This window comes from Antrostomus carolinensis, unplaced genomic scaffold, assembly GCF_000700745.2.
Source record: "Antrostomus carolinensis isolate BGI_N321 unplaced genomic scaffold, ASM70074v2 scaffold14584, whole genome shotgun sequence".
Lineage (NCBI taxonomy): Eukaryota > Metazoa > Chordata > Aves > Caprimulgiformes > Caprimulgidae > Antrostomus > Antrostomus carolinensis.
In genome coordinates, this window is record NW_010310219.1 from 7,658 (window position 1) to 27,876 (window position 20,219).

Here is a 20,219-nt window from a genome sequence, read left to right on the forward strand (position 1 = left end):
GCAAAGTGAAAGCTGTGCTCTGAGGTCAGTGTGAGCAGGGAATGGAAATCATTCTAAATACACCTGAGTGCTGATCATTTGTACTTCTGCTCAGCTCACGCACAAGTGTTTGCAGAGTTGGAGCCTTCATGGTCACTGGCGCTTGGTGATGCTGTCCCGGGAGTCCTGCTTCCTCCCGTACAACTGGGGGACTCTGATGTTTCCCAGGGAAAGTGAAGATGTTCGTTAAGGCCCGTTAACATTGTGTTCTGTGTGAAGGGGCAGGGGAGCAGGTGTGATTGGGCTTTACCAGGTCTGAATTGCCAGTGCCCTGCTCTTGTTCAGGTGCCCAGGCAGATGCTGGGAGTTCAGGGGCTCCCATCAGTTACGCCCACAGGCGCTGTCGCAGCAGAACAACCTTTGCTCCTTGGGCTCTGCTGGGCTTTGCAGGCAGAATTCATCACTCGGCCAGGTCAGGAGAGCAAGGCAGGGCGTGCTGTTTGTGCCAGCTTTTCCTTTATGAACAGTATTTTTATCAGCTGCAACGTGGCCAGTGTCTTAAAAAATAATAAGTGTAAACTTTTGGGGTTGTTTGGAAATTAATTTAATTGTCCTCTAGTAAAGAGATTATTTTGATTAAAAATCGTCAGTTTCTGCATCATCTAGTTAGAAAATTTAGCAATAGAAATTAGAGTTATACTTGCCTAAGTAGAAAACTAGTCCTTTTTTAAAATGATTTGTACTTTTTTTCATGCACAGGGAAGAAAAATATGTTTTTACTTTTAAGTTTACATCTTAGTTTCCTAATCAGGGTTCCTTGACAGCTACTGAGTCAGAGGAATAAACACATCTGCCCTGAGTGCTCGAGAGGGTGGTTACTGTCACATCTAATACACTGATTAAACTTCCAGGAGGAACACAGGAGGAATTTAAAGGAGAGAAATTGTCCTTTAGTACAGTTAGGACTGTCCTGTGTGAGCTGTTCCCAGGAAGATTCACAACCCCATCTTTTCCCTGGAATTTATTTATGTGGAAGCACTAGGTTCTCACCTGCTTTCTCTGCTTCATAGCTGCTTTGGCAAGGGAGAAGGAAATGGACCACGCAATGGGAACTAGGATCTTGATGGAGGAGAACACTGAAATATTTTTTGTGAGTCTTGCAGATCTGAAGGAAAAAAATTTTGCAAGATGTTGATCCTGTTGTTAAAGCCTCCCTGGCAGAGCGAGTGTGCTCTGCAGAATACAGGGTATTGGGATGACCGTCCATTTTCAGTTAAACTAAAAGAAGTGGAACTCCCTGCCCTAACTCAAGCCAGGGATTAAAGAGGATGGGTCTCAGAGGAGGATTTGGGTACTGGTTATAACAGTGCATGCTCGGACTTACATCTTGTTCATTCCTCTCTCAGCCTTTAAAGTCTGCCTATGGTCTTAAGCTGAGGTTTGTCAGCTGTGATGCATTCACTGCTTTTGTGCCAGGAGGGTAAAACTGTGTCTGCTAAAACCTCTGAGAGCTGAGAGCAGTCTGTGTTAGATTCTTAAGAGCCTGTAATAGATAATGTTGAAAACTGCCTGCAAAATGCAGAGCTTTTTGAAAATGATGTTGTCCTGAGGTTGACCAGTAGAATCAGTTTCTAGGTGAGCTGGACAGTCGAGTGATGGTAGGAGGGTGGACTTCATCAGCTACACGCTTTCTCTCAGCTCTGCTCTCCAGTCCGAATGACGGATGAATCTTCCACTCTAGTCAGGCTTGTCTGAAGCACTCCAGTAACAACTGTCAGAATTTCTGTGAATAACAAGAAGTTTGAGTAATTCACTCTGGTGTTGAGGGAGGGGAGTGGCAGTGACAAAGGTACCACTGGAGAGCCCAGTGCCTGGGTGTGGGGTGCCCGGGTTTGAGGTGTGGGTTGGTGAGGTGTGGGTCGGTGGGGACACTAGATGTCATCACACAGCCAGTGAAACTGCTCAGTGGGCCCAAAATACCATCTTCTGGGAAAAACCAGTCTGGGACTTTTCTCTCTGCTTTTGAATCAGTACTAGTGTTTTCTGTATTTTCCCACCAGAAAAAAAAGGGGGGTGAATACAAAGATTTCGTGTGTGTTTTGGCAAACAAGTCTTCATATTCTCATCCTAGTGCTCTTTCCATTAATTCTGTGCCAAAATCAGATCCCTTCGGAAAGTCTATTCATAAATCTTTATCCTTCAATACGAGGAAAAACTTGGTATGATTATTTGTAGACCAGTGGTGTAATTAAAGCAACCTTTATTGTCAACTTATTGTTAGGTTTTGGTTTTTGTTTTGTTTTTCCAGTTTCTCTCTCTCTCTCTGTTTTATACCAGACCATATTACTGAGACAACTGGTATTACAGAATCTGAAGATTTTGTTCAGATTTCTCTATTCTGGCTGCCTTCATGTAGATATTAACCGGTGGCATTTGAAGTGAGATATAGTCTTTTATTTGGGTAGTCTGTCTTGTCAGCTCTGGAGCAACTCTCCTGAGTTCAGAAGCCCATCCTTTCGTACAGGACTTGTTCCAAAAGTGCCAATCTTTGTGCTCTGAGCCTTTTGCTGTGTGTCTGCTGCCCGCTGCTGCCCATGGAGCTGCCTTCCCTCCAGCTGCCTTCAGCCTTTATGGGTCTGTGGTCACTCTGGGGTCCAGGCCCACCTCCAAATGTCTGTTTTGTCCTGGTAGCCTTCCTGAGGGACAAATCAGTCTACTAAAGTCTCTGCTTTGGAGAATTCAAGATACTATAAGCTGTACTGTTGGGATACTTGCTGAGAGAAATGTTGAGAAAGAGATATATGAATTAATCTTAAGTCTGGTGAGAAGATAAACTGATGTGAAGTTTAACTTCTAGGAGAGTTGTCAGTGCGAACACACTGGGAAATACATTTCAGCTGGCGAATGTGTGTTGTGGAGGAACAGACAGAATTGGTGGTTACAAATAGAATGTGTTAGTTTGAGGAGAGGAGGAGCTCTCAAAAGCAATAGAAAATACACTGGAAACATGAGGGGGAGAGTTGCATTCTCTAGATAAAGGCAATTAATACAGGCAACTGGCTAATTGCTCAGATAGTTTTGCCTTTTGGACCTGTATCATTCTTTATTTTATGGGAAAACTAAGCTGATACGATGCCAAGTGATTGCATTTCCAGATCTGTTTTGTGTTATCTGAGCCATGCAGGATTTATCTTGCTGTAGCATAGGATGTTGGGCTTTTGTCTAAGAGTGGTTGCTTAACAGCTGAAAGAATAATATAAGGGTGTGTGTTGACTTTGATTAGCTCCTGTAATGGTAGGCTGCCTGTATAAAATCCTGAGGGAGCCTGAAGAGAGAGGCATTTTTTTACATAACCAAGAGATAAATTCCTTGTTCAAAAAGGGGATTTTATTTTATTTTATTTTATTTTTAGTACATGCTTGGTAGAACACCTAGCTGTGTCCTTTTGAGGATTAAACTTTGCCTAGGTGTATTAGAAATAAAAAGCAACTAATTGGTTCGCTTTTGAACCTGATTGTAGAATATAACCATCTGTGACGTGACAAGTCTTCTGAGGCCATAGTTTGTTACCTTTAAGTTGAAGAATCCCGTGCATTTATGGGCAGTAAAATGAGACACTGCCAATTATTGCTGCTAATGGCTGTGTTGAGCAGATCACGCTGTCAGACCTTTCAGAGAGCTCAGGATGAAACACACTCCTTGTAAACAGCAGAGGTGGCGCAGGGGTGGGACAGGGCTGTGTGAGGGCACTCTGCTGATGTTCCCATTAACTAGCTCATGAGTTCCCCGTGATGTTGGTCCTACGCCAACAGTAGCCAGACCACTCTGTGTCCATGTCAGCCAGGGAATTAACCTCCTTAAAAACTTCCAGTCCATATCTAGGCATGAGCAGACAGAAAAACATAGTTTTGCTGCCACGCTTAATTGAACTTGTTTGCACTGCAGAAAGTCGGAGTGTCTTGGGACAGATGTGAATTGCCACTGACAGATGTGGTCATTGCATCCAGTAATCCAGGAAACTGAAGCTCCAAATCAGACTTCTCCATCTAGGTTGAAAATAACCACTGCAGAGCGTTCAGGGTGCTGAGCTGGCTGTTGTGACTGTTCACCAGGAACCTAAAACTAGTGTAATTGTGGGATCACCTCGTGACTTGTGTCTTTTAAAAACAGGTTCATATATACAGACAGTTCTTAATAAGTTGTTCTTCTCAGACATGAAAAATCTTTATCTTAAAAGGCTGAAAAGTTTTCCAAGCAGTGACCCAATGCTGAACTGTCTTCAGTGCAGCATGGATTGGAGTGGTGGAGGCACAGGGCTGCACGAGGTACAGCGTGCCTTTAGGTGTAGGGGCTCTTAGACTCCTCAGCATCCTCAAAAGCTGTCTCTGTTCCCACCCCTCCCTCTTATGTTATCCTGCTACAAAGAGAAGTGAAGGAGAGGTCTTCCCTATCCCACTTAAGAAGTGAGGACAGAGCATCTCTCAGAGGTGAACCATTTGTTGTTAGAGATGCTTAATTTCCTTTAAGATTTTCCATTTTTTTGTAAGCTGTCCTGGGATGTCAGAGCTTGGAGATAGTAAAACTTTTTCTGCAGTTTCTTTTTTTGGTAGGACTTCCAATGATGCAGCAGGCTGGGGCTTGGCAGGTGGTGGTGGTGAGAATGGCAACAAGTCAGGGAGAAAAGCTAATGAACACCCGGGCAGCTGTGCAGGCTTTGGACTCTTTGAGAACTCGACAAGTGACTAGTGTGCAGGTTGCCAAGAGATGATGGAGCGGTGAATGAAAGGGGAGTAAGTTAATGACCTCATGTGTACTCCTGCTGGCTGTTTTTGGCTGGATGATATGAACTTCGTTGTGACCTTCATGATGTGGAGGAATCTTGTCAAAGTAGCAGCAGTTAAGAGTAGGGCATGTGGGTTGTCCATCATTGATGTTAGTTGGGAAGGCCTTCCTTCCACCTGTGAAGATGCAGGAGTGAGAGTGAACCACAAGGTATGTGGGCAGTCTGGGCAGCTGAATTACTGTGCCACCTCCCTGCCAAGGACGCAGTTTCTGGCTTCATTTATCTTAGACTGAGCTGTAAAAATACATGGTAAAGTAAACAGGATTCTGCAAAAAACCCTGGGGCAAGGGTAGGAATAAAAAGTGTCTTTAAGATCTTAACACAACTGCCCGAGTAGGACAACAGTGACTTTATAGTTCTTCATATTGGCTCAAAGCTGAAAGTACTAATGAGACAGACAGGAGAATGAGCCTCTGCTGCTCCCTTGTTCCTACCGGTGAAATACAAGCTTATTTCCTTGAAAAGGGGCTTCTGTTTAACTCGTGTCTTGACATTTGTTAGCCCTGAGGAGGGTAGGGAGCACGAGTGGGGGGTAAAGCATGTGTAGCTGGGTGGTGAGAGTTCTGGTGGAGATTGAAGTGGGCTGTTCTTGTGGGCAGTCATGTTTTTCCCTTATTTTGTATGAGAAAAGAATGCAGGGTTTGCGCTCTTTGATCATCGATGAAACGTGACAGAAATAGTTTGGGTTAGCTGACACTAAATCTCAAGAGCTGACAAGCATGCAGTTTCTTGGTGGGGTTTGCTTAGCTGGGTGGGCCATGAGCAGCTAAGGAGACCCCCAGTAAGGAGGGGCAGAAGGAAACAGCAACACTTTTTGCTCAGCTCTTTGACTTCAGGAGCCTGTGTCACAGCTACGTGCAGTGCTTGGAGTATTCTGTCTTGAAAACGGCCATCTACCTCTTGTTCTTTACTGTGTGATGTTTTGATAGGCATTGTATTACACTTGCAAAATGTAATTTATTGTAATTTTTTGTTTGAAAATCTGGAAGACAAGTGTTAAGATTCTGTAGAGCATGGTGAGGCTCAGCTAGTGTGCTTCTGCTCCTGGTTTGCGTGGGCCAGCCAATTCCCAAGTGCTACGTGCGAGCAAGGGGGAGAGGGGGGGAAGGAATGGAGGGAAAGCTCCATCTGTTTTCATTCTGGTTTCTTCTAAAAGAAAAAGCCAATACTGTCCAATGTAGCTAATGGCATATTGTCTTCTGGATGCTTCTAGACAACAACTGTTCCAGTTGGTCTTGGATACTCCACTGATTTCACCTCCGTTGGACTGTAGCAGGCGTTCAGCTGGCAAAAGTCACATTAGGAATCCTGTTTCTTGGCCAGTTGTAAAAGAAAAGGTGCAAGTGATTGACAATTTCTTGAGAAAGGAAAAAGTTTGCACCTCAACAAAGACAGACAGCCTGGCAGGAACAGATAAGAAGATTTTCAGAACTGAGGAACACGATAACTTTTATAGCAGCTCTGCAGAGGTTGATGGTAAAGACAATGAAGTGGGATCACGAGAGAGACCTAAGTGCACCAGAAGTCATGAAAAGCCTTCTACATCGGTGGTAAAAGTAGTCAAGAAAGGTGGGATGCTTCATTTTTGTTTTTGTCCTGTTTCCCACGTCTGTGGTTGTGTCTGGCTGTATGCATTAGAGACCCTTCAGAGCGTGGCACTCATCTCGCTTCTCTGCGTTGCTCTGATCTGCACTGGCACGTTCAGACGGTTCCCGTTGAACCGGACTGAGCTTCATTCAGATTGCAGCTCATATGGGACCGCTCTGCCACGAGCATATTCTTGATGAGGAAGTTTGGGCTGCTGCCAAGTAATTAAATGGAGTTCAACGCTTACAGATTCCTTTGCTTTGAGTAACAGCTCTAAAAAACAATAGTTGGACAACAGTCTTGCTCAGTAAAAAACGAAGTCATTTTCTCTCCTCCTTCCCCTTAATGACCAGACAGACACCACCAACACTCGTTCTGCTCTAAGTAACCAGAAGCAAGGTATTTTATAACGTGTTTGTTATTTGAGGGGTACACCCACACTCAAAGTGATCGTGGTTTCAATTTTATTAATATTCCTATTCATACGCTCTCCAGAAGAAAGTAATCTGCTTTATTCTTCTGTAATTATACAATGTTAAGAGCATTAAAATGCCCATTTATACTAATCAAGTACAATAAAATGAGAGAATCCTCTCAGTTTTGACATGATGGCAGGCATCCTTTTGACCCAATTAAAAGGCTAAATTAAAATAAAAGCCTAAAGAGTAAAACACTGATTCTTATTAGTTCCGTTCTTTTGCTTAATAATTTATTGAGCTGGAACTCTGATGTTCATATTTATTCATTAGCTGAGTAAATACTGCTTAAAGATGTAGTACAGCCAGAAAAGTGGCCATAGGAAAATGGCATCAGCTTGGGCAGAGCTTATGTTTCCTGGTTTCATGCATCAGACTTGCTTGCGTTGGTCATTTGAAACTCGTATGGAATTTTACTGCTCATTTATTCTGGAGCAATTGAAATTTTCACTCGCTTACCATTTAATGACCTTATTCAATTGTCGAGCATGCGTTACATTGAAGTTATTTCCACAAAATGCAAAGTAGTTGGTCAAACAATACAAATGAAAGACCCGAAAGGAGGCAATGCTGAAGTGGTTTTGTAAGTATTATTTGTTCCTGTGTTAAACCTTGAAATGTTAACGTCAAATACAGTAACAGACTGCTCGGAACTATTGTGTTATGTTACTGTCCCAGGTTTGGTTTGGTTTTGTTTTGGTTTTTTTCCCTAACCTTTGACTAGAATATGATGTCATGGGAGTCAGGAATTGCAAAGCAGTGTTACCAGATAACTCCCTCAATTCCCACAACATTTCACAGTGTTTTTCATAGGTTGTTTTTTTATTTTGCCTTTTAAATCAAAACTGACTTCCTTATGCTAACACAGAGGATGTCAGTTAAGAGTCTCCTTCTCCTGCTGATAATTTAAAGTTAGCCTTTTGGTTTTGACTTAACATGATCACTAAAGACAAATATTTTAAGTCTGTGTCTTTTGACTGTCTTTACAGGTAATATTTACCAATGCTTCTTGAAAATTTGATGCAAGAAGAATTCCAGGTTGGGTGGGACCATGCTATAGGGCATTTGTGAGCCTCTGAGCCCATGTCAGAAAATCTAGTTATCTGTACTAAGAAATGAGTGTGGGGCAGGGTTGGATCATAGGAGGCTGAGTTAACTCATTTATTGACAGTCCTGTTGAGAGCCACAAACTGGGAACGTGATGTTAATGTGCATAAAGTTTGTGCTATGCCGTTTTAGCAAAAAGAAACAACTTCCTTTATTTAGGAGTGAAATACTGCAAAAATGAAAGACATCAGCATGGAAATATGCTTATGGTTATATTAGCCCCTAGGTTTCTGTGTAGTATGTATGTTGCTCTAGATTTTTATTAGAGATTTCATTCCATCTGACTGCAGGGAGGATGAGAGCCATTCTGATATTAGGTAGAGAGGGAAATAGGTGTTCTGGAATGAAAAAGAGAGCTAAAAATGAAGACTCTGGATAGACATGCCAGAACTTTTAAAAAAAAAATAAAATCTGGAATTCTGGATTTTCATTTTCTTCAATCAACTATTAGTTTTTCACATGAAAACATTTGCTCTTTGCTGTAATATACACGCTAGTAAATTCCTTCTCCCTTGCTTTCAGTGGATTGTCCTGTTTGTGAGGTTGCTATTCCAGAGCAATTTATAAACAAACATCTGGATAGCTGCTTGACAAGAGATGAGAAGAAGGACAGCCTCAGAAGGTAAGGAGCAACTTTAAGAAATTTTATATGCATGTAGCCATTTTTCTGCACTGCTGAAAAAAGAAATAATAGTTGATGGGTTATAATACAGTGGATTGTGTTTGTTTCTTTGTTACCTGCTGTATATATCACTATATAAATATGATAGTGGTGATTTGCCCCTCTCAAGAAAGTATGTGGATTGCCAGCAGAGTTACTTCTTGGCTTTTAGTGGCAAGAGAACCCTGGACAATGTTTTAAAGAATTCAACACGGGGAGTAAAACAGTCTGTACATTATGCTCATCACATTTCTGCTCACTAGCATTAAAATTCTATTCAGATAACATTTATTCCCATTTTCTACTTGGTGAATGAATTTGTTCCCTCCATTCAGATGGGCCAAAAGACAATTGCTTCACTAGCTGTCAAGTTAAAAAAAAAAATACAGATTCCATCTGACTGCTTCTCTGCAAGTTGCCCCAGTCAAGGTTGTTTCTTTAAGATCTCCATTTCCACAAGGTTAATGCATGCCTTTGACTTTATGCTTCTGCCCTAGAATTTGTCACGGTCGCCACATTCACAGCAGGAGCGTACATTTCAGTTTATTTTACTTACTAGCATAAATTTAGGCCATTATTATTCTAACTGATCAGACTTAAGAACTGAGGGACTTTTGCTGCATGTGGTTTTACTGCATGCTTGTATTTCCAATTCCTCCGAACCCTGAATTAGAAAGTAATTTTATGTTAAATCTCTTATTTTGCCCAGCCATGCTTAGAATGCAATCCAGAAGCTAAAGGACTTTGAAGGTGAATAAATGGTAAATTAGTATTGAAATCTGATGTTACATTTTAATTTTAATTTGGGATGTTTTTAGCATTTTCTCTGTTCTTAATGAATGCAAATAAAAGCCAGATCTTTGGTGTCAAGCCCATGTCCCTAACAGAATTTTAAATTTTGCTTATTTTATGGAGACTGCTCAGATCTCAAGGAGGTATCATGTGAGATACTTCTGTCGCGTATTAAATGCTGGCTTTTTGGCAATGTATTTATTTTACGGCAGTGGTGTTTGGGTTTCAGTAACAACACATCTTGAGCTCTTCTCTGAGGAATTTTAGCTCTGTTTATTCTCAGATTAGGAGCACATGGCATGCTATGTTAACAGTTGAGCAGTATTTCAGCAGAACTGATAATTTAGTCCCCAAAACCTGCACAGGAGTAATTACAACAGGTAAGTGTGTGTTCACAAAGAACACTGAATTCTCAGGGATGAGAAAAGTTGTAGTAGACTCGAATTTTTTGTGGCTTTTTTGTGTGATTAAGATGTTTTCCCTAGCTATGCCAGGAATGTTGAGTTCTTCTGACATAAGGCAGTGTGAAGGAGTAAGTTTTAGATGTTATTCATCTGAGAGCATCTAATTCTCTTTAATATCACTTTCTGTATTACCAAACTACCCTTCTGTTAAATGGGAGCTACAGATCTGCTTTCAGGGACATGACTCTTTTTCTCAAAGTCATTTTCCCAGAAAGCTGAAAAATCTCCTAATTCAAGTTTTGGCTTGCAGTTTTAATGCTTTTAAAACTTCACCAACCAGTTCAGGTAAGGCATGGGCAGCACTTGGGTGGAAAACCTGTGTTTCAGCAATCTGGATTCAGTACACTTCCTTTTGAATTCAGAGTGAATGTATTCACCTCATGATGGTGAACAAAACTGTGTTTGCTGATGTGGTCCTGAAGCCTTTGCTGTAGATCTTAAAAACTGACTTGCAATACCTGTTACATGAGGAGTGTTTGCATCATTTCCTAAAGAAAATTGGACTAGACCTGTTGCTTTCTGCACACTTAAAATTTTCTTTGTGGTAGATGGAAAAAGTTTTCTGGCTTCCTTGAGCTGTTGCTGTTGTGTCTGTGATAACTTGTGTAACTCATCGTGTCTGTCATGGCTGAAATGATTCTTTCAGGTATTTCTTACCCAGGGTGGGTGAAATGTCCTGTAAAAATATAAGTCACTATTTTGATTCTTACTAGATGTATTAATTAAAAAAAGTTTGTTTCCTTTTCCTTCTGCAGTTCTGCTCACAAAAGGAAGCCCATGTCTAAAGTTGTTTACAATTTGCTCTCTGATCGTGATTTGAAGAAGAAACTAAAGGAACATGGTCTGTCTACCCACGGGACCCGCCAGCAGCTCATTAAAAGACACCAAGAGTTTGTGCACGTGTATAATGCTCAGTGTGATTCTCTAAATCCCAAATCGGGTAAGTTAGAAACTTTAGGAAAGTTCTTACCATCGCAAACTCTGTGTTTGCAGTTCTCAGGGTAGGAATAAGGCTGGCTTGAATATTTGGGAAAACTGGAGCTGGAAAAATTTCTTATGTAAATCAAAATTAATGCAAAAAAAGGAATTTAATGAAATCCAGAAATGTGTTGCTGTACTCTGGAAGTATCCAGCAAGGATGTAAATTTCTGTTGAAATTCTTTGATAATTCCGGGCTTACTAAACCTGTTCTGAAAAATGTTCTGTGCTTTTACTGACTTTGTATTTTAATGAGTGCCTCCAAATTAGACTCTCAGACTTTTTGTCAAAAAATTGGAAATCTCTGAGGTTCTTAGTAAGTGAACAGATTATTGATTTATCTTTTGTTCCGAGTTTGTTCTTTTCCTCCCACCCTGAGACTTTTATATTTTTGTTGAATTTAAGTTAAAAATTAGATTTCTTTTTAGAGATGATAGGTAAGGGTAGAATGAATTAATAAGGAATATTAATGTTTTGCTGGAGTTTATCTCAATTTAGGTGTTTGTCAGCAATTTTATACACTATTAAACTCAGACTATCTGTAGCATTGAACAGCTGTATGGGATAAGGAGAATGTGTTTGAGTCTCTGATGTGCGTGCAATGTAAACTTCCTTCGAACAGCAGCATTTTTTGCGTGTGCTCAGGTTTAATGCTTGGCAAATGCCAGGGCTGGACCAGGGAGTCGGCGATCCCGGGAGGCTGTTTGTGCTGCCTGGTTTTGTAGGCAGTGTGACCTTTTTTTAAGTTTTGAATAGCTCATGTGAGCTAGAGGGAGAACTGTCCCAGCTCATCTTGTTATGTTCTGTTTTATACAAGATGAAAACATGCATCTTTTCTAACGATGTGGCATTTATCATCTCTCAGTTCAGTTCTGCACGTGATATGAGTAACAGCACAAACACACTGGCATGTGTGGGTGAGACAGGCATCAGATTTATATTTTTTTATTGGATTAGAAGTTTATGGCAAACAGTCCTTTTAAAGGAATCTCTACCAGGATCATGTTCTGATATGACCCTCCTGGGAGCTGTGTAGCCGTTAGTGTCCTGGAAATTCTCATATAGAGGCTATTGCATGTTCTGCACGGGTTTCAGGACATAGCTTGCTGTCGGCTAGGTCTGTAGTGTGGGTCGGTCCTGCTGCTGGCAACGCCGGGGCTCGGTTATTTCAAAGGTGGAGACATGAGAAATAAAAACTGTTCCTAACCCTCAGTTTGATCTCTTCAGTTCTCATGTTTACAGAGAGACTTTAAGTCCTGAGACACAATTTCACCATTTCTTTCAGAAGCTGTTAATAACTCTGAACGTTTTTGTGTGTGCTGAAGGGCTCGAAAACTATTTGGACCAGATAAATTTTTGGTCTCCCTGGCAGTGGAACCACAGGAGCAGGCAGGGCAGGGCAGGGAGCTGAGGAACAGTTCAGGCAGAGCTGGGTTCAGGCAGAGCTGGGTTCAGCGTCTCTGTGACTCAGGCAGCGTACCACTGCAGGTGCACAGCCAAACTTTACATTTGCTGTTTGTTGCTTATCTGAAACAGGAATAATTTGGGGCCAGGAGTGAGAAATACCTTTTGAGAAAGCTGCCAAATTTAAACACAGTAAAAACCACTTAATTAATCAGTTATCATTTAATAAATTTGACAGTACAGGGGAATATGTATTTCAAGTGAGTATTAAAAGCTCATATGTTAACTCCATGCACATGTGGTGTTATATGTGATCAGATAATCAGAAATGCTGAATATCCACAACTTCTAGTGTGGCCTTTCAAAAATCAAGTATGTTTTTTGGTGTGCAACCTCTGTATTAAACAGGCAAAACTACCAGATGTGGGGCTTTTTGAAAAATAAAGTTAGTCGCTGAGGACTATAAATATGAATTTAGCAGCCAAACTTTAGACTCTCACTTTTTGAAATCTTGATTTCACTTGCCAGCTCTTGGCTGGAATTGTGGGAGCAAGTGTATGTGAAAAGCGAGTTTGCAACCAAGACTGTTTGCTTTGTCATTTTGCTCCTTTAACCATTTGAAGGACTTGACTAAGGAGGTTAAGTGCCTAAGTGATTTAGGTGCCAAGTGTCACTCTTAGTTTGTGCCTAAGCACTTCTGAAAATAAACAGAATAAACAGGAAGTCTTTGGGATGAGAACCAGCAGACAGAGTTAAGATCGCGTTTGACTTCAGACTTCAGCAATGATAGAAGTTCAGGATATTTGTTGTTTAAGTCTGTGAGAACAGCACTTGCATCCGAATTTCAATCATGCTGTGATTTATGTTAATATTGGAAATATAATTAAACACTCTCAGAGCCCCTCTCCGAGTTCCCCCAAGGGCAGGAGCAGATGTACAGCTGCTGTAGGTCCTGAGGTACACCGTGCGCCGATAGCCGAGCGGGAGCCGAGCAGTTGGGCAGTGAAGTGAGGAGTGGGCTGGTCAGGAGCCACGGCAGCTGGGGGTGAGGGGAAGGGAAGGGTCAGGGGGTTGGTGTGAGAAAGGGATGCTGGTTCGACTGGAGCCTCGTGTCCGCTCAGGGTGCGCTGGACCTGGAGCTGAGCAGCACAGGCAGTTCTGATGGTCCTTTAAAGTGCTGGGAGAAGGGGTGATTCTCCACTTTGTGCTGGGGATGGGGTAGCACCAAGTCCCTGTCTGCGTTGTTCATCCAGGCTGGCTAAATGAAGAGTGTCACAGTGTGTTGGGGTGTACTTCAGCTAGTTTGCCTGAAGTGATGCAGAACTTCTACTGAATTCTGGCTCAATACCTATTTATAAAGGGCGAATGATTAAAGTAGCAGTTAAGATGCAGACTTGCATTCTCAGTGGTAGCAGTGAACCTCAGGTCACTATATAATACTAATAGCTGAGCTTCTGAGGAAACAGAAGTGCCAAATTCCTGGATTTTGCTTAAACCAGTTTGGAACAGGTTTTATTCTTTCACAGATTAATAAGCTTCTTGTTCTCTGGCTGCTTTACTGTCTAGTGCAAGTGTTTGTTTAAATATCCATAGCTACCTAGTAGGTCTGTGAAAATGACTAAGTGTAGAAACAGATTTGTAAAAGTAAATGTCAAAATAAACCAGGCAGGGTCCTGCATAGCTGGAGTTTTAGTTAAATGTTAACAAACACAGTTATGTCTGTTTATATGCTTTTGAGGTGTCTGACTTAATCATTACAGTAGGTTGTAATTCATCTTTGGACTATGGGTTTTGGACATAAGCCTGCAGACAGTTTTCTGCTGCCTCGGAAGGCAGTCCTTGGAGGTAGAAAGAAGATAAATAGTAGAGGTCATTCTTTTAGCTTCCGTTTAAAAATACGTTATTAAGTGGAAACTCTATATGAAAGCGCCACAGAAACGCTGTAGTGTGCTAGAGTGAGATTCAGGTAAGATTTGAAAAGACGACATTTTCCCATCTATTTAATAGAAAGGGAATGAGAAGAACAGCCCAGGAGGTGGAGGAGAGCCAGCTGCTGGCGAGCAGGGCAGGGCTGGCTGCATGGTGCCTTGGCCAAGGCCCAGGGCTCCTGACCTCGCCGCCTGGTCCCCGGTCCTGGGCGCTGCTTTGCTGCTCGGCTGCTGCCTCTGCATGAACAGACGCCTGCTGAGCACCGGTGCAACCCCAAGCCCTTTGGATTTGCTTGTGACTGGAGTCTGAGTGTTCACTGTTGGGGAGCTCATGCCAGTTTGTCTCTCTGTGATTTAAATTCACAGGGGTTTCATTCAGTGCTGTTAGGTATTTTTATTTAACAGCTCCTGTTTTAGTGATCTGTTTCTTGTATTTTCAAACAGTTGCAGAGATTGTTAAAGAGCTGCAAAAGAATGAGAAGATTCGGATTCAACTGGAATTTAATAAAACCAGTGAAAATGTAAGCTGATTGTCTTTGTTCCCAAACGGGGGGATTGCAGAGTGGGCACTGAACATATTTACCTATCACTTTACTATGGGAATTCCCAGATTCCCAGGTTGTATGTTGGAATTTGCATATACCATCTTCTGATCAACATGACTTTCTCATATCGCTCATTTGTCATGGGCAGTCCTTTGTCTACTGCTAATGTGTCTATGCCCAAGCCATTTAAGTAGGAGGATTTTTTTGATTGCAATAAAAATGCTTGAGAATTGTTCCCCTTGGTCATATTGGAGGATTTTGACCCTCCATGGCAGTGTGGGGAATATTTTGCTTCCTAGAATTCTCTGGGATTTAGCTAGCAAATTCCTTGCTTCCGTATCAGCAATAGCTCCTGTCTTTTCCCATGACATATGATACTTCTGTGACTTTGGAGCATGTTTGTTGCACACTATTAGGAAATACTTAATGGTCCACACATGCTGGGTGTTAATGGGGTGGCTTGGCTTAGTCCTGGCGACTTTGTGAGAGCAAAGCAAGACAGTGTGTATATGCACGTTCAATATATATGTTTCTGTCTGTGGATGAGATGGTAAGAGCTAGTGGGGGAAAAGCAGACAGCTGATCCTTCTTCCAGTTTTAAGTCCCTGGTTTTAAAGTATGCACCAGCTTTATAATCTTTTTTGTTTCTGTAAATAAACATTTGTATGATTTCTGTAGAACTTGACCTTCACAAAGGACCAGACAGAGGAAGAAATAGATGAGATCCACACTGATTATCGTAAGTAATACACAAGTTTCACTTCATTTTGCTCTTAACTTTTCCTTTGTACTAAAATATGCAAACAGAAGCGTGTACACTTCCCCCTCCACACATTTAATAAATCAAAGCTAGAAGTTACCTGTTTGGGCTGAAACTTCCTTTTGAAACTCAGTCTCTGTTAAGTACTGATGTTTGGGAAAACTCCCTGCCAGGGCTGGCTAAGATGAGGTGGAAGCTGATTGCCTCACGCATCTCCACCGATGCACTTCCCAATTACCTTCCTAATGCTCCCCGATATTTGTTGGGCATAAAGAACAGGAAAGCAGAGTGTTTCTGTTTCCTGCACTGGATGTGTGATGCACAGGTGTGTGGTTTCACTGGGAGTCCTCGGGTGGAAATAAGGAGCAGAACTTCTCTGAAAGGACTCCCTGAGACCCGGCAGTGCTGGCATGTGTGCCAGCTGTGTCCCTTCGGGCTGCTGGCTGTCAGGTGGAGGGGGATCACTGCTTCGGTGTCCTGCTCTCTGTCAGACTCTCCGTACAGTTCTTGTGATGCTGGTTTTGAAGAACAGAAGAGCAGTTGTGACTGTGGTGAATGCAGATTGTGCTTTGCTTGTGAGATTTTCCATATTTTATTTGGATATTGTGATTCTTGGATCATCCAGGGTTTCACTGTGCTCCTCACATCCGCTCCCTCCCTTCACACCCCTCTCCACAAGCACTTGCACGTTCCTGTCTCCTCCCTGCATCCTCTTCTGCTTTCCCCTCCCGTCCAGCCCTTTGGTTTTGAAGCAATCTTTTAGACAGAATACTCTTCTCATTTGGTTGACCTCTTAAAAAAACCTCTATCCTGTGCGGGCAACCGGGACTCAGTGCAGTCTGGGTGGTTTGTTTGTTTCTGGTTTTGTTGTTGCCGATTTGTTTCATTTTTTACAGGGTCTTCTCTGTTTGTGCAAGAGACCAGTGTTTCTGTTGGTTATTAAACCTGCGTCTGCCCTGACAGAATAACAGCATGTGTTTCAGAAAGTGTAACTGGAATAAATATTTAAGGGAAAGAAGAGAAGAGACAAAAAAAAAAAAATCAGAATAATGTCACAGAGAGACCTGTAGTGCAGTGATTCAATTTTGTTTGTTTGGGTTTTTTGTTTTTGTTTTCCAACAGAGAATTGATTCCTGCTTAACCTGACCCTGGGAAAGCACAGTATTTCAAGCTTTCTTCTTTTTGTGTGCTTAAACTTAAGCTGTGTTCTCCCTTTCTGTGGAACCATCTAACCATCTTCATGGTTAGTTTAGAAGCAAACGTTCTGTGAGAATTAAAGATTGTAGGACTTGCATCCTGTTGTAATTTAGTACAGAAATGGCTAATGTAAACTGATTTTTTACAGATGATTTCCTGACCCTTCTCGGTGTGTTTGTACATCAGGTTTTAAATAACATTACTTTGTACTTAGCTCCCTGGTGGTGGTTTATTATTCGTGAAGTCTTTCCTGTTGTTTCTCACTCATTTTGCTTCACCTGCGCTCTGCTCGCAGCCTCCAACGTGGTAGTTAGTGTGTAATGCTGAAACAATATTCAATGAACATTAAACTTCTCTGCTTTCAGCCACAGAGGAGCAAAGCAATGAGGGGACAACTTGTTCTGATTGTACTTAAGAGTGTATTTAAATCTGCAATATGGTTGTATTTCCTGTGTTTCCTTGTGTTGCTTCAGGCATATAAGTTATTCCATAAAGCTGCTAGATTTAGCCTTGTTGATTTTAGTTGGGTTTCTGTGAAGGCTAAATAAGGGCCTAAATCTTTTGCAATTTCTTTTCCTTGCTTTTGTTTCTGTTCCTGAGAATATATATATATATATATTTTTTTTTTTTAAGTGTCCATGCACTGTTTGTGGTTTTGAATCTGAAGCATTCTCCTCTAATTCCAAGTAATCAGAGCAGAGCTCTTTGTACGGCGGTGCTGTCCACAGAGAACTGAGACAGTGCAAGAAACCCACTTACCTTGTTCTTTTTGAATTTTGAACGTGCACAGATTCCTTGTAAAGCTGGATCCCTGGTTGCCTTCGCGTTGCAACCTTACAAACAGTTGTGTCCTGGCTGGGGGGCGTGTGGAACCAGCCGGTTCTGCACCCGGCTGCTGCCTGCTGCTGGCAGTGGCCGCAGGGCGCTGGCATTGCTGCGCTGTCCTTTTACTTTCTTGATCTGTTGTACGTGTTTTACAATAGGAAGATATTAAATGTTGGCTTAATTTTCCAAACCCTGATATTTTATTGAGTTTATATTGTTAAAAGGGTGTAGTTTCAAAATTATCAAGACCACCAAGTGAATACATTAGCCTCAGGCAGCTTAATTGAACATTTAAAAGTCTTAAAAAAAAAAAAAAAAAGAGAGAGAGAGGAAAAAAGAGAAGATAGAAAAAACATTTAATGGTGTTAAAATTAATAAGAAGTGATGACCAAAGAGGGAAATGTTAACTAGTGTCAGCAAATTATTTCTTATAAAAGCAATAGGGAAGAAATCATAAGCATGAAAAAAGAGTTGTACATTAAAATTAGAGGACCGGTATTAAAAGAACTTTTATCAAATGCCGTTTTTTCACTGTAGCACAGATGGACTTTAAAAAGCTTTATTGCACAATGAAAGGCTTTTTTTCCTTTTAATTTACAACATTTGCACTCGAGGTCCTTAATTCACAGCTGAATTAGTGAATTAATTAACTCTGGCATAGGTTCTGAATAAAAAAAAAACCTCAACCGTATACTTTTTGTTCTGTATTTCCATATGAATCACACAACACCAGGGAGCCAAGTCACAGCCTTGTTGAAAAGCAAGATAAACCAAGATCCTCCTTACCTTCTTTTCAATTTCCCAGGCTCTTGGCAAATTGTAAATTACACTGTTGGTATTTTTTTGTGTGTGTGTGTGTGTGTTCTTTGTGCGTGAAGTGTTTTTGAAATACTAATTAATATTTTGGCTTGTTGAACCTTGAGGACAGTTTATATGCTATATGCTTTATATACTCTGCTGGAGCAGCTGCCAGGGTCTGTGCCTGGGAGCTGCAATTAAATCTGCTGTGCGCTGCAGGAGCTCCCATCTTCTCCTGGGGAGCTCAGGGACACCCTTGACCTGCTCTCAGCCTCCTCCTGCTTTTTTCATTGTCAGGCCCCTATTTAAAGAGTTAAAATATCTACAGGAAAATAAATACATTTGTTAAAAAAATGTATTCTGTTGCTTTTTCTGCTTATAAATCTTTTACTTTGCAGTGTTATTAATTTGCAATATGATTTATCTCTTGTGTTTTAAATATTTGTAATTATATCTGTGGTTGTTTTATTATTGACACGCCCGTAGTTTTATGAAACGGGCGTAGTGTGTCATTTCAGCTCAGCGGTGATTTACAGTGTCTCTTGCCTTGCTTTGTCTCAAATAGTGCCTTGCTTTGCCAGGACGTTTGTTTTTTTGCTTGAAAAGCTTTGTGGTTACACCATAAAACAAAACAACAAAAAATAGTAATGCTGGAAAAACTGAAGCACCAAAGGAATGACATAATGAACGTGCAGCAGCTCAAACAGCGTCTGGGACAAGAACTCCCTTTATTGAAGGAGCTGTGACCTTATGTGGCGATTTCGGCTGCGCAGGGAGAGGGAGTCGGTGTTAAATCTGTTCCCTTCTGTGGGGCAGAAGTTGAGAGGATTTGATCCTGGCTTTCCCCACTCCTGTCCCCGCAGCAGGACGGCGCTCGGGTTGGATGCAGTGGTTAGATGCAGTCCTGCTCCCTGCAAGGATGGATTGGAAAATACTCCAGCTGGGAGCTGGGGTTTCATTGCGTGATGGACCTCTGGAGTCTCCATCAGCTGGTTGAGGGGCACTTGGGAGAGGCAGCACGGAGCCCAGAGGAAGGGTTGTGTGTGGTTTACCTTCTCCTGCCCCGTTACAAAGGGCTGCTTTGCCCCAAGGATATTTCAGATGTTCATCAGACCTTCCTACCTCCAACACGGAAAACATTTTGAATGCTTTTTCCGTAGGCAAAAACTAGGCTGAAGCTTTTAGCTGAAATAATTTCTTTATTTCAAAAGGACAATTCTGTTTCTCAGAGTGACTTTTTGTTGAAAGTCCTTCCAAAGAACAGCAGTTCACGTTTGCTGCCTCCACTGTAACATACCAGTACGAAGCCGTGCGTGTGGACTGGTGGGCTCTCGCGCTTTACCAGCGGTGGGTAGCAACAGTCACATACAGCTTCAGTGGAAGCTGGTGCGTTCGTGGGGAAAACAACGTGTTCCCTTGGTGCCAGCGAGGGTTGGGCAATCCACGTCTGTCTGAGGAGATGGGTATTTTCCCAGCCTCCGAGTAAAGAATTTGAAGTATCTAGAGTAAAAAACAACATTGCTTTGACTGAATACCAGGGGATTGCTTGGAACATACTAAGTGATTGAAAGTGCAAAGAGAGTACCAAAGAGCAATTAACTGTGATTTAGAGGATCTGAATCAAAACAGTATAATAAGCATGACACAAAGGCTTTGGCCATCGCTTTACTGCAGAAATGGGGGGTGGAAAAACCCAAAGCACCTTTGAAGCAATTTGCAGAGTAGTCATGAGATTCTACTGTGTCTGTCTAGCAGCGTGTTCCTTGCCACCCAGAACCGAACCACACGGCTAAGAGTATCAGCCAGACGCTCTTTGAGCTCTGACAGGCTTGGTGTGACCACAATAATTAAATGGTAATTGCAGTACTTAACAAG

At 41.8% G+C, this 20,219-nt stretch overlaps 1 protein-coding gene across 1 annotated transcript in view; it reads left to right on the top strand.

Moving 5' to 3' along the window:
* RAD18 (RAD18 E3 ubiquitin protein ligase) overlaps nucleotides 1–20,219 on the top strand; it is a gene marked incomplete at its 5' end in the record, with an annotated part of 39,984 nt that overhangs the window by 3,096 nt on the left and 16,669 nt on the right. The window contains 5 exons of the mRNA XM_010166348.1: nucleotides 6,036–6,391; nucleotides 8,515–8,614; nucleotides 10,665–10,849; nucleotides 14,664–14,740; nucleotides 15,443–15,503. Coding sequence (XP_010164650.1) covers nucleotides 6,036–6,391; nucleotides 8,515–8,614; nucleotides 10,665–10,849; nucleotides 14,664–14,740; nucleotides 15,443–15,503 — 779 coding nt within the window. The remainder of the gene's footprint in view (nucleotides 1–6,035; nucleotides 6,392–8,514; nucleotides 8,615–10,664; nucleotides 10,850–14,663; nucleotides 14,741–15,442; nucleotides 15,504–20,219) is intronic.